The sequence below is a fragment of the Nyctibius grandis genome, chromosome 6 (assembly GCF_013368605.1).
Source record: "Nyctibius grandis isolate bNycGra1 chromosome 6, bNycGra1.pri, whole genome shotgun sequence".
In the NCBI taxonomy this organism is placed as follows: domain Eukaryota; kingdom Metazoa; phylum Chordata; class Aves; order Nyctibiiformes; family Nyctibiidae; genus Nyctibius; species Nyctibius grandis.
The window spans coordinates 28,633,377-28,651,308 of NC_090663.1; the positions used below are offsets into that span (position 1 = coordinate 28,633,377).

Genomic DNA, 17,932 nt, shown 5'->3' on the forward strand with positions numbered 1-17,932 from the left:
CTGAGGGCTTATCTATTTTTTAAAGGCACCTCAAATAAAGATGTAAAAATAAAAAGGATCCTGGGAAGATTTTTTTTTTAATCCTGCCTTCTTCATTGTGACTAAAGGCAGAAGTTCTCACTATTTTTCTATAAAATGTTTGTCTAGTATCTCATTCACAGATTGAGCTTAAATCCAGCTCACAAGTATGATTAATGGGAGTAAAGGACTCTGCTCATGCAGGAAGAAACAAAAATTCTAACCAAATAAATATTTAAAGGTTATTTGGTTTTAAAATCGATTCCACCTGAGATGAACTCAGTAGCTATCAATCTTCTTTCAGCAGAGCCCTTGTTTGACAAAATTGGCAATATTCCGGACTTGACTGGGTTCTGTGGAGTCTTTGGTTCCAGTTCACACTTTAAAAATATGCTTGTACTTCATTACTGAGAACTGTTTGACTAGAAAAAAAAAATCTATATAATAAACACAACAGTCACTGTTTTGCCATAGTATTGTCACTTGTATATATAGTAAACACCCTTTCAAATTGTAACACCATATTCTAAAGATCTCATCTTCTGAAATAAGTAGCTTTAGCTTTCAAAAACATTCAGAAGAATGGTTCAACACGGAATTATTCAACAAAACTTTTGTAATATAATCTATGAAAAAATTGAAAGGTATTTACAAAATATTGCTATTAAATACTTACAATATCCTCTATTATCTCCTTCACTGCAGCTACAGCTAAAATAAATAAGAGAGGGACCAATGTTGTATAACGGCCTGTTGGTGATACATCCGGTATTTGCTATTAAAAAAAAAAAAAAGAGATCAATTTGTTTGCATTGCTGGTTGAAAATATATTTTTAATAAAAGCAGTAGTACTTTCTGTTCAGATACAGACAAGGCAACTGGATTCCCTTTTTAGAGAGGGTTACTGTCTTCAATTCAAAAGCAGCTGATACAATAAAACATTTGCATTTTAAATAGCATAGTATTCAGTGGAGTTACTTTCAGAGGTTTTAGTGTCTGCAGAATATTCACCTTCCTTTTCTGTGTTTCAAATAAAATTAAAATACATATTTATAAAATACAATTAATTTTTTCAGTTTAGATTTTTGTTAGAGTGGACAGAAGTCCAAGGTATTCTTACTTCCTTACAGCTTTAATCTCTAAGAGATATTTTGAATCATACTAGTTATTAATTGACAAATTTCAAATAGCTGCTTTCTGCCAGACTATTGTAAGAAACCATTTTTGCTAAGCAGGTATGAGCACAGATGATGCAAGTGAATGTGTATGTAAAGTAAATGCTGAGAAAATGCAGCTACTTATGTGATATACATGGATGGTTATACATAATTATCTTTACACTGACTAGAGTTCTTAATGGCAACATCAATAGGTGAGAGAATTGCTGCCTTAACAGACTTATAATAGGCAATGCAGCCCATATCACTACAACGAGATCTTTGCAAGGAAAGAGTACACTAATAAGTGGTGCCTCAATGCTGTTAAAAGACATCCTCAGTTTATAATAAAACATTTAGAAAAACAGCCAATGTTATTTATGAATATATACGTTTCTTTTTGCTACCACCACATTGTATTTCTGAAAGAAAACAGGATGTTATATGTACGTATGCTATGTTTCTTGGAGTAAGACCAATATAGATCTATTTTCCAGGTTACTCTAGACCACATTTTTCAAGCAATTAAACGGAAACCAGGCAGAAAGTTACGGCTGGACAAGTGCCTATGTGTTGGCTACAAGGGACAGGGGTCTATCATTTCTCCAGTGATTCCTACCTTTTCATTCCTCTCTGCATGTATGAGATGCTAGATGGGGTCAAAAGGATGTTTTTTTAGAAGCCACAGGTTTGCAGGCAGACAACCTAATGAAACCCTGAACTTCAGATTTTTTCTTTCCCCTAGAAAACAGTGTAAGCTACCTGCACAGATGTATCCCAAGAAACTGCTCCAAGCACTTATAGTAGAAACAAAGAAACCTGAGTAAGTACAGAGGAATCAACTTTTACTTGCTAAAACATCTGAAGTGAGGGAGGAAAAAGTACACATGGCAGTATATGTGCCATTATTTTAGTAATTTTTATTTGGTATGCCAGTTCTTAACACAATGACCTCCACAATAGACAAATCAATACATTCTAAAAAATGCACTAGAAACTATGGAGAAAATGTGTTTTTATCAAATATGATTAGAATACAGAACCAGCCAATGGTAATTATCACTGCACCTGCCCACAGTTCAATTTTCATTCATCATCAGCTACTGCATTCATAGAATAGTACACAAAACACCACAGTCTGCTTTATCAACTCGAACTGCTACAAAATTAAAATATTCTGATTTATCTGCAAAACACTATGTACTTCAAAAAAGTCTCAGTAAGCTGGGTCAGAGATAGCCCTTTACAAACACACTGAATGAAGCTACAGTGGTGATATAGAAAAGGCTGTGTGCTTTCTTCCTAACCAACACAGTTAACCTGCTGGGATATGGGAAACAGCTACTATAGGACTGGACTCCACTGCTGTTTTTCTTCATGTAGGGTCAACTTCAATCCTTATCAGCTTCACTCTCAGAATAAATAATCACTTACCTTCAGCTGCAATTCCTGCCCCTCAAAACAGACTACAGGATTAAAGTTCGTGAAGGTCAGTTTTTTACGCAGAACCCTTCATTACGGGAATTGCCAACTGCAGGTAACATTTTTCTGTGTACGCCAGATATTTTTAAACAGGATTTTCCTTTCACAAGTGTCTTTTTTATTGACAGTATTTCACCTGTACTTAACTTGTTTTACAGAAAAACCTTTGTGTGTATTGTGTTATCTCTAAGGAGTAAAAAAAACACAAAACCAAACATTTATTAAAGGCAAATATTTATTAAAGGTCTACACAATACAGCTATTCTGTGAGGTTAATGAGCTCAGAAAGAACGGTACACCAACCTCAGTATCTCGGAAAAAAACCCTCTCTCTCAATGTTTCAAACATTAGTACGTTATTGTTAATCTTACCTGAAGTAATGCAATAAAAAGAAAGAATGCATTAGCAGCTCTTCTGAACTGGGAATAAAGGAACCTTGGCAGGAATGTGATTATGTTGTACTTTGCAGTGCTGAGAGAAAGAGACAAAAACATGCACTATTATTACAGCACAAAAACTTCTTCAAATGCCTCCCTTCCCTCTCAGTTACACAAGCTTTCAAATAAAACAGAACCTTTTGTGACTTCTGCGGTAGGAAACAGATTTGTTTTGGCTAAAAGAGAAACTGAAAGACTTTCACAGAGACGGTCCTGCAGGCATCCATGAACTGGCTAACCCAGGGAAGCGCCTGCCACCCACAGCAGCTGTTGTGACCTTCCACGTTGAGGCAAAAAGTTCCCTTGTCACCTCTGCCCGCTCTGTGGGAAGCGGTTAAGCCCTCCTGCCACCCAGTAATGGGCAATGAGGAGAGGAAAAACATAAAAAGAAGGTAGCAGTCAGGCAGTTGCACCACTGTTGAGGGAGCAGGTAAGGCAAGCCCCAGGCCCGCAGCTCTTGGTCCCAGAGGAGTGCCCTACCCCACAAGCCATGGCATACACTGGGCAGGTAACTCCGCACTTGGGGAAAGGGGTATAATGATCATAACAAGGAGGGTGCTAAATCAGGACTGAGGAGCTGTGGAGCTTCTGCATTGAGTATGAGTTTGCACAATTCAACGCAAAAAACCTAACAACAGGATCAACTGAATTCAAATGGTGCATTTAAGAAATAATTAGAATCATAAAAATCTATTAAAAGATAAAACCCTATACACTTCCCTGACTGAAGAGTTGACTTTTTTATTTTAAACTGATAAATACTGGATATTAAGTGTAGTTTAGCTAGGCTGCAAGAACAGAATACATCTTATCCCAGCGTGATAACCTCTGCTAAGCCATCATCACAAAGTGTTTGAGCTCTCAGCTCTTTGTCAGCCTTACATTTGTTTAAGAACAGACTGCTACCATCTAAGGTCCTAAAACAGTAACAGTGAAAATAATCATGCCACAAACTTACAAGCAAAAGACTTGTAGAAATATTTCAACCCGTTTTTAAGTTAGTAATATTTACTTTGACTTTGCATAAAAGTCAATTTAAAGGGGGAATGAATGTATCCTGCAAAAAAGCTCAACACTGTCAAGCAAGAAAGCAAAAGACAAAAAAGACAAGTTGCACACACATGCAAAAAGCATTATAAAGTTTCTCAAGTCCATGGAAAAACCTCACCACACTATTCTCAATGTCTATAAAATTTCTGCATATTATCGAAGGTACCTTCAGAAAACACACCTACTTGGGACAGGGATATCTTTGCCACTCATTTACTTGGAACTTTAACAACAGAACTGAGGCTGTTATCAAATCTAAACATACATTACTTATGAGTATTCAGCATATTACTTAGAATTCAACAAAAACAAACAAAAAAACCACAACATAAACCATCAGCAGAGTCCTAAAGTCTGAACTTGAAATTCAAAATCAGTTTCATAATCAACCACAGCATCTTTGTAGCTGGCTGAGTGAAAAAGACACGAGTTTCCAAAGCACAAACAATGCCATGCTCAAGTGAAGTACATCTGCATTGGCATCCAGCTACCAGAAATATGTTCAAAGATTAACTGAACTTAACTGAACTGAAAGCTGAAGAACCAATCCAGACTCTAGGGATATGCTGATGGTGCAGCTGTAAAGCATCTGTACCTTCCCCACCCTGTTCTTAAAAATTCAGAAGGTCACGTTTGTAATCTGCTGCTTTCCTCAATTCACTTCATTCCCCCCTCCAGAGTCTGAGACTGTAACTAGTGGTCAGAGGAAATGGCAGAAGTGGAATAAACAGAATAATTTCTTCATTTTTGCTATGCAACATGCAATGTTCGGAAATTAAATATGTATTAAAAAAACCCCACTAGTTAATACCTGACATGATTATTGCAGAATTTGGTTAGCTGGGGCTGATTGATGAATATAGTTCTCAGTTCCTCTTGATCAGCTAGAGAAGTTTTCTCTGAAACATCATCTGTCTTCTCATAGCCTGTAAAAAACACAGCATGGTTTTCCATATAAATAGATTTATAAACACACATACACAAGATTCAAGGCACTTTATGACAAAAAAAGACATCTACTGTGAATGTGAACTCAACGCATTTGCATTTCTCACAAGTAATGATCATTTAGAAAACAGAAAAGTACGTAGTCAAGATGCTTTGTAAAGCTATGATAATGAATAACTGCGAAATCTACTGAATTCATGAGTACAATTAAATAACTTGTGCTGCTTCATGGCGGTATGAAATGAACAATTGTCTGTTGGTGTATTTGAATCCAGAAGTGGGCATACAAAAAAAGAAAAAAAACCCCAAATGCGAAAAAGGTCAATCTCCATCTCTCCCAGCTGAGTGATCTTGAGTTAAAAATCTGCAAAACTGCAGAAATTACTACCAGCAGTGAGGTAAATACATATTTAAAAAGGAAGACACTAAGAGAAATATATTAACACTAACATAAGAAAAAGGCAAGAAGTTCAAGAATATATCATCAATACCAGTAATTCTAGGCAACATGTAATGAAAAATAGTTATCTGATAAATGAGCATTAAAAACTCAAATATCTCTATATTGTTTACAGATCATTCAACAGTTTTGAGTTTTGCATATAAAATTTAACACTGGTCATTGCCGAATTTAAAGAAAAGTCAAATATTTAAAGGGACATTTACTATAACCTTTACACAATTCATTCCATACTACTAAATCTATTTTCCTACCCCACATCTGCCCAATATACACAACACACACTTTCCCCTTTGTGTTTCTTTTAAACTAGTGTTACACACACACACACCCCCCTGTAGTAGTGTAACAATTTAGAATTTGCAAAAGAAAACATAAACATGTAAATTTCTTATAAAAACTTTGTGAAAATTTAACCATTAGTCTCAACAGTAGAAAAATAGTTCACCAAGAGGATGTCCGAACAATTAAATTAAATACAAAAAGCATGTGTCTAGTATAGCTCTCTTAAATCAAAATTACTAATTCTATTTATTTGCACAAATCACCTGTTCTGAGAAACACTCATAGAAAATTGTCACAATAGAACTAAGCAAACATAGAAAATTTATGTAAGCTACCCTACAGTGAGATGGATTATATTCTTTCCGTCTTCAGGAACACCCCCTCGACCCCCCAGACCATCATGACCTTGCACAGATAACTGAGAGTGGCCCAACAGCGAGACCTGCCAGCTCCCTCTGCGCTCATGAATGCATCTGATCAGATCCCATGGACTCGCATATTCCCAGTTTGTTTAAGTGTTCCCTAACCTGGCCTTCCTCCACTGAGGTAAGTCTTTCTTGCTTCAGACTTTCCAACTGGTATCAGGAACCTGTGGTTCTGATCTTATCAGTAAAGACCAAAGTGGAGGAGGCACTATGTACTGCACCCTCTTCTGTGTCCTTTGTCTCCAGGTTCCCCGTCCCATTCGGCAGACAGGCCCACATTTCCCATAGTCATCTTTTTCCTGCTGTTACATCTGAAGGAGAACAAGAAGGACTTCTACATCCCCTCACCAGATTAAACCCCAGGTGGGCTTTAGCTTTGCTAGCTAACCCCATCCCTCTATATGCCTCTCCAGCCACCTGTCGTTGCTTTCACCTTATATATGTTTCCTTTTTACCCTTGAGTTTTGTCACGGGCTCCTTGCTAATTCATGCAGTCCTACTGCCACCCTCACTTGATTTCTTGCTCATTGTGATGGACCAATCTTGAGCTGAAAGGACACGATCCTTGGAAGCCAAGGCTACTAAGTGTTTGTTGGTTAATGGGACACCATTCCTTCACCTGCTACAAACTTTCTGCATGACACTAGCCAGATTATTCCCAGAGAAGTGACATCAGTATATTCTTCATTTTGTGCATGCATAACTTGAAATGGTATTATTAGACTTACTGACATTCCCTGTACCTGCACCTACTAGTCAGTGAAAGCTGAGCGTTGTGTATATTCTTCTATAAACTACAAGGAATCTTGTACCAACCTGCATCATGACTTTCATCTGTAAAAGAGGATACCAATGAATTCTTCTCTCTCAAGACTTTTCACTAATGTTTTGTCAACCACTCAGCCGTTACACTGATGACCAACAGGCCTAAGCAGTCTATTCAGGCTGGAGCTTGTAAAGTAAACATAGGTATGGCATAAATCAATCACCAAAAAGTTTTAAAATAATAATAATAATCTGTGTGTGTATAGCTGCTTGTTAAATAAGCACTGTTCATTCTGTATGTCAAATAAGAAAGATACATAGAAAAAAATGTTAGAATGCAACTGAAAACATCAGAATGTATGTGCACATCAAGGATAATTAAGGCTGTACATGAAAACGGAAAGCTTATTTCTAGTGTGTTCTATAAATCCTTACAAACAGGTTATGCAAAATCCAAGTCATCCTCCAGTCTACTGGCCTATTACATAGCCTCTTACTTATTATATCCAGAACATGTATTTCAGACACTACCTTCCAAGGTCAAGTCTCCACACATTGTGCAAAGACTCAGCAGAAACTTGTAGTTTCATGCCATTTCCCATTCAGAATTCACAGATTCCATTACTATGCAGGAAATCCCCACTACTACATTCATCCACTGCAATTTCTCTCTCTCTTTCCTTCCAGCTCCCCCAATGAAAGGCACACATTTAACACACTTCTATTCAAACTTCAGTACGTATCTCAAGAAGACCCTTCAGAGGAAGGGTGGCCAGCCTAATAGACTGGGCCCACCTGAACAAGCATCCATGCTATACTCCTCAGCTCAAGGAACCACATGGGCGCACGTGGCAGACTACGCATGCCATTTCCTATTCTTGTCACTACCTCTCCTTGGAGAGACAACTATCATGCAACTGGCTATGCACAACCTCCAGCACACAACTCCATAAACATATAGCCCTGTAACACAACTGGATACAGGTACATCTTTAAGACGACTAGGTTTTCAGTCAAGCCGCAGGTGCACATCCAATCACATGCTTATACCAGACTGAGACCAAATCCACCACATGGCAAGCGCACCTTCATTCCAGGTATAGGACATTTACTGTCCAGTTGCTCGACGAAGAAGCAAACACGAAATACAGCTCCTGTGAGAGCACTTGGTTGGAAAAGTTGGAAACCATTGTGCCAAAAGTACCAACCCAGCCTGACTAAGTTCAGGAAACAAGGAAAGAATTTGCTTATTTTTGGAACGTACTACTTTAATTTTAAAGCATTCGTTTATGCCAGTGTAAGCCTTGAATACTGACAGTGATATAGCAAATGTCAGCAGGCACTAAACACTATGTATTACCTGTTTGTCAAAAAGACTGCCAAACTAAAGACATTTATTTTCATATATCAGTATTATAGCATTTATTTGTTCTCCTTTAATCAAAATGACAGCAAAAAGGTGCTGAGTAGCTTCATAAACATTCACCGCCCCACTTCCTACTACCTTGAATTCACTTTTTTTCAGTTTTCACTTAAACAGCAATCCTAGGAGTTCTGACCCCTTCACATAGCCCTCTATACTCCGCATTTTCAGTAAAACCAGCTCTCCTGCCCTAGGTGCATTATACTACCCCGAAAGCTTTAAAGGTTACACGTGTCCCATCACCTCCCTGCCTAAACTTCAGAATACATTCACTAGAATACACACACTAGACTGATACACAAAGCTCAGTATCAAGAAGATACAATTTTTCTTCCCTATTTGTGTGTTTTTCTATATGCATATACACCTACACAAACATATCTGAAAGCTTATGCATTACTGAAGAAGTTATATCATCTGAAGTGGTAAATATGCTTAATTTAAATGACTAAAATGTTCTCCAAGCAACAAGACACACAAAATGCTCTTTGAAATGCTCTCCTTTCACATAAGATTATCAGAAAGAGTGTAAAAAAGAAAGACATGAAATTCTAATTCAGCATCTGATACAGAGCTTCTACATCCTACCGTCCCACGATGTCATTTCTTTAAATGTCCATATACCACCCTTTGCAACACACCATTACATCTTGCTTGCATTTCCCACCCAAGAACTTCAGTCAAGAGTCAGCACACCTCAGTTTCAGCTCCTCTGCAGCTATGCATCTATCCTGGTTATAGATGCCTAATGCCTGGTGAGAAACGGGGCACACTTCTTGCCAGGCAGCTGATGATTTTCAGTACTGCCCGAGGTCAGAGAACTCTCTGCTGCACAGCTCCAAGGCAAGTCAGAGCTCAGGCACCGTTTCTGGGCTCTCAGCATGCCAGATGTCTTCAGGGACACTACACCACCCCGGTCTGAGTGTGGGACAGGCCTACCCTACCACAGTTTTATTTTGTTTTTAAAGTCAATATATTACATTTTGTAAGTGAAATTTTCCACTGATGTCAGATACAGGACTGTGTGTTCATAGCTACCACCTGGATCGTGATTGGGGGTTTTCCCACATGATGCATTCACTAGAATCACAACTAAAAATCATCTACCGCATTCCCAGGGTTGGTTTGTGTGCTGCATCTTCAGAAAGCGATCATAAAGCATTTCCAATTTCTGCCACATCTCGCCCACACTCATCTAGCATAAACAGACTAAATCATCAAAAGCTTTATTTAATTATAGTCATTTTTTCAAATACCACCTGCAAGGAAATGTTCACTACATTTTATTTATGAAAGGTGAGTAAAGAATTTGACAACAACTGTTTGGTACTCAAATGGCCCAAATAATGTCAGGAACTAAAATTAAAGAGAGATATGCTTTTCAACAAGGAAGGATGTTAAAGTTATGGTAGTTCATATGTTCATTTGAAATGCCTACCAATCTACAGTCAAGAGCACAGAAATAAAGGCTGAAGATTTGTCCCCTTATGACAATCCCTGATGCAATCTGGCATCTTACAGGAAATCACGTCTAAGACACATATAATTTCAACTATTCACTTTCAAATATGAAGCAGGACATCTATCAAACTACACTCACAAACCTGAGCCTAACTGCATTACATCACCCCCCAATTTTTAAGAGCTGCCTTTCTGTGAAATTTTAAAAACTCAAACTATAAGCTAGAGCTTAACTTCTGACTCACCTCACACTTCAGTGCAGCAGGTCTATGTAAAAGCTCACAACTTTGCAAAAACCTAAGTGCTATATTTCTTCCTCCAGAAGCGAGGATCCATTGGCATCAAACCAATTTGTACGAACTCAGCCTATTCATCGAATAAGCAGAGGCCGGCGTGTCATAAAAATATTGTCTACAAGTAACTGCAAGAACAAACAAAGCACATCCGTACTTAAGAATAGAAGGGAAATTTCACTAGACCATCTCTTGGTGAAAGTAGCTACACTTTTGATAAAGGTTTGTTTGAAAAGGATGTGTTTAACACACAGCAAGAATAAGAAAGAGTTGGTTGCCCTTCTGTAACCCACTGAAAGGTTCCAAGCCAACAGGAGAACATTGACCCAAACATTCAGAACATTGGCATAGAAAAAAAATACAAAATCCTGAAGTACAGAATCCAGACAGAAGAATTAAAAAAACCCCAACATATTAGACAATAGCAAGGCATCAGCCGTTAAAAAATGCTGATTACGAAAAATCAGTGTGAAGAATAAAAGTAAGAACTTAAGACGAAGCAATTGTTCTAATATCTTTTTTTTTAAAAAAGTGTAGTTGTTGCTATGTTACAGGTATTAAACTGATATTCACCTAACTCACTTTTTGTTTGTTCATTGCACTAAGCTATCAGAAAAACACTGTTCCAGCGCTTAAAGTTAAAAGTAGCATCACTCTTTTTGGCCTAAAGGCCACAATAATTTAAGGTCACAGCAAATTCTGAAGTACCTCTTAATAATAATTTTGAAGTCTTATAATTAGCAAGAGTAAAAACCAGCAATTATCACATTTCAGACAGAAACTGTGATGCTGTACTAGTAAGACCTGCCATTCAGAAAGAACGAATGTATTTCAAGACTTTTCTTCTTCTGCTATGGCTTGCACAACTGCTGGTATGTAACCAGAGTTGAGGTGATATTTAACCACAGCTGAATTATCAAAAAGATTCTATGACATACACTTTTATATGCCCCTACTGACAGAAAAGCATCTGACTTGAAAAAAGTTGTAATTCAGCACTTTAAAAAGAATAATAGGAAATGCCAACACGTCATACTACTCTGACAATTTACTATGCAGAAATAGCAAGTTTCAAAACTAAGTTCCTCTTAATATTCAGAATCACTCTTTCTGATAATATATTTTGATTTTTTGATTATCTTACGTCACTACAGGGCCAAAAGCAATAAAAAATGTCCCTCAGCGTCTGAGGAATGCCACTATTACCCTGATCAAAAAGTTCATTTGCAAAGCTGTTGCATGAACTAGAATGTGCATAATCTGTTGCTCTACAGCTCAAATTTCATTCAAAGTCACTCAATAAATAACTGAGGTTTTGGTTCAGGATTTCCTTCCATCTGTTCAAAATTAATGAACGGAAGTAAATTATATGCAAGAGTGGGAAAAGGCAAGAAGAAATTGGAAATAGAATTGCTATGAATTCTGAAAATCTAGAGACTGGGTAGTTACTTCCCAGGGTACAAGCTGTACCTGAAAAAAAAAATTCACAGCAAAATGTGTATTGTGCATAGAATATACATTTTCAGTTTTGCCAGCAAAAGTAACATCTTCAACAACAACAAAGCCCAAATAAATAACTAACCAATGTAACAAACAAAAAAAGCCCGCAAACAACCAACTTGAGCTTTCTCCAACAAGAGAACCCATTGAAGACCATATTTTGCTTCCAAGAATAAATTTGGAAGAAGCAACTCAGTTTCAACACACAATATTTGCAGGAACTCTTCCTAAACCAGTTTTGGTAACAAAGTTTCTAAATTAGTAAAACGACAACAAATTCTAAAGAGTAAACATTGTCGAAATATTTTCCATATATCCACATTTTTCTTTAGGTAGAGTAGTTTAACAGTTTCAGCTTTCATTCCTTAAACCAATCTCATTTTCATTACAAGAAATGGACAAAGGTAAATACAGATTGTAACATGAAAAGAAAGAGAGGGAAAGAAAACCCTCACTCAAATCACCAGAAGGATTTTAATTCACTTCCATTTATCATTAAAAATTTCTTTTTTACTCTCAAAGTACAGCATTCAAAAGCTTTGAAAGCTGGAGCTGTAGCCAAGAACCTCTTACAGGAGTAACTCTGCTAGCTCATATTCCCGAAGAACGCAGCACAGTTCGAAAAGGGTATCATTATGAAAAAGAATGTGCCTTCAGTTATTTGTCATAATGTTATGATAGACTTTTGGTGACAGAACAGGCACTAGGAGCCTGACCCATCCGTCTGTCCTTTTGAGGAGTCAGAGCACAGAAGGGAATTGCAGTGACCTGCTCGAACCTGCTGGTACTGCTGAGATGGCTAAGCCTGCACTAGAGCTAGGCCAAGTTTCTTCCCATTGTGAAGCACTGGGATCTCAACAGAGTCTGCAAAACAGACTTGGCAGAAAAAAAACCCAGACACAAGTGACTATAATGAGCACTACATTTGGTAAAATGCTATATAGTCCTATAGTCTATGAGTAGAAACATCTAAGGTGTTACAAAAACAGACTGTCTGCTGAAGACAATCTGATGACTCCTACGGAATTTCAAACCACTTTCCCTCTTCATATGAAAGTCATCTCATCTTGCACAAGTTCAGCTTCAGCTAGTTTTCATACAGGCATTTACTTCCACTAATATGAAGAACTAGTTATTACCTGCTGTTGTTGGTAGGCAGCACCATGGCACCTCAAATTTCTACCCTTCTTGACAACCTAATACAGTTCACTGAACTCCACCACTACACAGAGGAAAAGCATTAATGCTTCAATCTTCAGAGAACCCTAGTAAAAACTGCCAACCATAATTCCACTCTCCCAGAGTCTCTCAAAAGAAATAAAATGCTCTGAATGATTCCATTTCATATTATTTAATAGATGCATATATTAACTGTGCGGCTACATATAGCTAAAATAACCATAGTTAATTACTGTATGTAATAAAGCTAGATGTAGCCTACACTACTCAAAGATTCCCCACGTGTTTTGCAACTGCAGAATACATGACACTGATGCTATTTCCACAGCACCAAATGTCTGAAGCCCAGGTACAATTCCCAATTAAGGTTACTGGTGGTGAAGGCACATGCAGCAATTTCCTAAGTTCATTTAGGAAGGCCAGATCATCCATGCCTTGAGTGAGACTTTATTGATACACACACCACTTTAGAACTGCAGCGTTTCCTAGGCTTACGCTGAACTGCAGGTGTTCTTCTTTGCAACAGGGATGACAGGCATAAAAATCTATTTAAAAAAAAAAGGTTATAAGTGTGCCTGGTTATCTTCCATCAGCCATGAAGAGCATAAGAACCTGCAGAGGTTTGGAAGAGTGTGCTACAAAAATAGTAGTTCCTTTATAACCAAATTCTTTTCTCTATGCAGGTAACATCGTCATACAGACATTAAAACACTCACAATTTTTATTTTATAATAATTTATAGACTGTAGCATCAATTCTTCTGTGCAACTGTTGACCAGTTCTTGGGAATGAGACATGTGTGCATTGTTCTGATAGTTCTGACTTAGTTTATTTCATCTGAGCACACAGTTGTTTTTCTCTAATGAAAGTATTCCTATCTCTTCATGTCAGAGCAGGTTTAGTTCCAAGACTATGTCAAGACAGTCCAGCCTGATAAGGTAGCTCATGATCTCTGAAGGTCTCTGAAGCAGAAATTAGTTGCTGCAGTGACAGGAGAGAAAAATGAGGTTTTAACCCCATAGATACAGTACAAGATTTCTAGTATGAGGGAAGTAATATTAAGCTTGTGTATCAGATCCCCGCAAGTCTTAGGCTACTCTAAGGAATGCTCCATTCCATAACTGAACTTACGGAAGCTGCTGTTTGTGATTACAGTATTACCAGAGACTTCCAAAGAACACACCTGCCAATAACAAGAATTTCCTACTCTGCACTGTAGGTAAGACTTTGGTAGAGGTCTCTGAAGGCAGCCTTATAACTTTGCACAGTGCTTACCTCAGAGCCCCCTGTGATGGCCAGAGCTAGAGCTTTACAGTTCTTTTATGCCCCTGTCAAATGCCAGCGATGAGATCCACACTGCAGAACTTTGGAATTCTCTTTTTTAGAAAATAGTAACATTTACTTACTCTTTAGAAACCATTTGGTTTCACTGTGAATGAACTGACTATAAATAAATTGATCTGAATGTAAATAAATGAACTACTAAGTGTCACATTAATCTAAGTAAGGAAACAGTAACAGTTTTTAAATTATTCTTGAGTAATTCTACATATAGTATAGTATGAGTCAATAACTCCACTGCTATGATGGAAAACTATCACATAATTTTCCAAAAATTAAGTTTCTTAGAAGAAGTTTCATATTTGAGTCCTCTTCAGGCCTCTTAAACCCTGTATTCAACTGTTTTACAGTCATCCAATCTTGAACACTATTCAAATAAGTTGGACTTTTTTTTTCCCCTCTTACTGCATCTGCACATCTTAGATAGACATTTTCCTTTAGGGAACACCCCATTTGTTCATTTAATAACTGTTAAGATTCCTGTAATTACATCATTTTAAAGTCAGCATCAATTTTCCCAATTTATTTGTGCTAAGCTTGCAGTGAAAAACCACCTGTCTGGAAAAGAATGTCTAGACAAGAACTGAAATTAAGCACTGAAAATTTGGACATTTAACTAGCACCACTATATGCATCTACTAATCACTGTGGGGCTGCTCTGTTTGTAAATACATTTCAAGCGGAAGGATGTACCTTTTTCCTTTCTTAGAAAGATGCATTCTTCTATTTCTTGGCTAGCTAATATTTCCTAGGTAGAGGCAGAGCCAGACCTCCTGCAAACCTACTTTTGGGAGAAGGCAGCATGTAACATGGGAAAAACAGAAAAGAACACCAAGATAACAGCCTACTTCCAATCTGTCTTTCTTCATGCTCTTCCCAGCACCAAAAAAAAACCCCAAAACACAAAAAACAAACAAAAAACAACAACCCTTTGTTTGGAAGAAGGAAGAAAGATATAGGGAGAAAGCTTCTACCTCCTTATATAGCCAAACAAAACCAAAAAATAATCAACTTGATGTAATTGTTTAAGTGCAGAAACGTTCGGACAAAGGGCTAAAACCTGCATACCTGCATCATTAAAGTGATGTTGCCACCATTACCTACAGCAACTGAAAATCATGAGCTGTCCCAATACACTGCTGCTTTGGTATTAGTGATTTCAAATCTTAATTTTGCATGCAATAAATATTATATTAAGATAATTTCACCGCAGTGATTCTTTGTACAAGGCAGTTCTTGACACGTTGTTACCTGAAGGCAAGCAATCCTAACCCTTAGTTAGGCATGAAGCATCAGCACTGTCTGAAGCTTTCAGGCGCGTTCCCTGTATCAGAAACGTTTATCCCCGACGATCGGTGTACACTCACACACTACAGACCACAGGTACGCCGACTCCCTCCCAGGACGAATACCCCAGGCCCAATATCCTGCGCCATGAGCCACCGCTGCCTCTCCCCGCCGCCGCTCGGGGCCGGCGGGCCGTGCAGCCACACACACCGGGGAAAGGAAAACAACCGCTCGCCCCGAAACGCTGCCAGCGCTGAGGCGCGAACCGCTGCCCGGGGGCTCACCGCGCCCGGCAGACAACGGAGAGCCATCAGTACGGGACCGCCCGGAGAACAGCCCCCCCCACCGCTAACGCCCCTGCGCTGCGGCCGATGCCCGGCCGCGGCCAGCGCCCGCCGCCGCAGCAGCCTGGGCTATGGGGGGCGGCCCCGACCCGCGCTCAGGTGCGCGGCGGGGGGAGAAGGGGCGACGCAGAGACCTCCCCCCTACCCCTCCGGGGCCGGGCGGCGGGCGTGGCGCGGCCCGAGGCCGCGGTGAGGGGCGGCGCGGCGGGCGGCGTTGCAGCAGCCGGCGCGACACTGACTCCCGCCGCCTCGTCTTCCCGCCGCCCCCTCCCGGCCCGGCGGCGCAGACCCCGCCGCGGCTCTGCGCCGGAGGGTCGCGGAGCGCCGGCTGGGTTCCCCGTCCCTCCCTGCGGCCGGGGAGAGGCGGGCGCCGGGCGGCACTTACCCTCTGCGCGGGAGCGGATCTCGGACACCGTTTTCTGCACCGCCGGCATCGCCGCTGGGCTGGGGGCGGTGGCGCGGCCGCCTCCGCCCGCGCGCCCTGCACCTGCCGCACGCCGGAGCGCGCCCCGCGCCGCAGCGACGCCCGGGCGAAGGCGGCGGCGGGTCCCGGCGGCGGCGACTCTGCCGGCAGCGCGAGGCACAGGCTCGCGCCCCAGCTACGCCTCCCTCCGCTCGCGCCGCCGCGCCGAACTGACAGCCGGGGCGCCAGCGCTCCGCGCCCGCCGGCCCCCTCCGGAACCTACCAACTCCGCCTCCCCCCCCGCCTCCTCTTCCCGCGGCGTCCCGTCACCGTCTCCCGCATCAGCGGGCTCATTCTTGCCGGGCCGCTGCGTCTAATCGGGCACCGGCACTACGGGAGGTTTCGGTCCCGCTTCTGGAGCGAGCGAAGGGTTTCTGATGTACACACACCACGCGGCCCCCCCCCCATGACGCGAGGGGAATGGAACGCGCCGAGCCCTGGGCCGCTGCCCAGCAGTAGGGGCGGGCGGGGGGAGCCCCGGGGAAGGACCGGCCGGTGCCCCCTTCCTGGCAGCCGGGGCGGGCGGGGGCCCGTGTCCAGGACGGTGGAGCTCAGCCTCGGCGGGGCGGGAAGCGGTGGGGGGGCCGGGTGGGGCGAGGTGGGCTGTTGAGGGCGGCGACCCTCGGGCGGCGCAGGCTTGTCGGAGCCCCGCGGCCTGGGCAGAGGAGGCCGGGCGGGGGAGCCTGCAGAGCTGCTCAGCCTTGTTTGTCTGTACCGGGGGGCGCTCCTTCCGTCCCGCGGTCTCCTAGGCAGCTTCCCGAGGTGTAAATGAAGCGAAGGGCGCGGTGGGGGGCGGGAGGCGTTCATCCGGAGAGGGAGTTTGAGACGTTGCTCCAAAGCCCCCGTTCAGGCGGAGGGAGCCTCGGCGCCGCTCTCTGCTTGAGAGGCAGCTTTCAAACTCTCCCCCGGCTTTTTAATTTTAGTCTCTCAAATCAGAGTACCGCAGTTTGACAGCCCTGAGTCAGTGTGGATCCAAGCTCTCCTCCTGTGTGGGCTGGTGGAAAGTAGGTCCCAGCTGCAGAAGCCTCCGGCTGAAGCAGCAACAGCAGTTTTACTTCTAGACAGTTAACGTGACACTTGGGCGACTGCAACAGGCTGAGAAGTGTGTCTCTGGCATGTCGTCCCTACGTATCAGTAAAAACAGCCGCAGTAAAAACAGGGTGGAGAAGAAAATAGGAAAGGTGGTAGGATTTGGAGCTGTAGGTCTTGGCATAGCTATGTTTTGCATCCATTTCAGTCAGGCATAAAGCATACTGACTGCTTAGAGGACAATGGAGGTTATGAAGTAGAATAAAGCTACTATTGTCCCATGAATCTTGAGAGGATTTGAGGCTGACATGTCCACTAAAGGCCAACATTGTGCCCTCCAGAAAGTACAGAATACAGTCAGATTACAGACGTGGGATTGCTGCTGATTTCTTTACCGAGCATACATACATGCTATGAGAAAATAAGATACATGTAGTCTTTCTTAACAGCAACAGAGTCAGTCTTTTGTTTGATGAAATTACATAAATTTAATCTCTGTAAATTGATAACGCAGCACTTCATTCATGGAGAAAAGTAAACCAAGAATTCGTTTTTCTTAAATGCCGAGCTCAGATACCAGGAAAG

At 41.3% G+C, this 17,932-nt stretch overlaps 1 protein-coding gene across 8 annotated transcripts in view; it reads right to left on the minus strand.

The window, feature by feature from the left end:
* ATP8A1 (ATPase phospholipid transporting 8A1) overlaps positions 1 to 16,316 on the minus strand; it is a 127,905-nt gene extending 111,589 nt beyond the window's left edge. For 5 of the 8 annotated variants that reach the window (XM_068402607.1, XM_068402608.1, XM_068402604.1 and 2 more), the window contains exons 1-4: positions 16,241 to 16,316; positions 4,956 to 5,070; positions 3,029 to 3,128; positions 695 to 793 (exon numbers count right to left, since the gene is read on the minus strand). In XM_068402607.1, coding sequence (XP_068258708.1) covers positions 695 to 793; positions 3,029 to 3,128; positions 4,956 to 5,070; positions 16,241 to 16,289 — 363 coding nt within the window. In that variant the 5' untranslated portion in view covers positions 16,290 to 16,316. Of the gene's footprint in view, positions 1 to 694; positions 794 to 3,028; positions 3,129 to 4,955; positions 5,071 to 16,240 lie in introns of those variants that run through there. The other 3 variants (XM_068402611.1, XM_068402610.1, XM_068402609.1) reach the window with 1 other exon arrangement.
* Between the last annotated feature and the right edge of the window lie 1,616 nt (positions 16,317 to 17,932).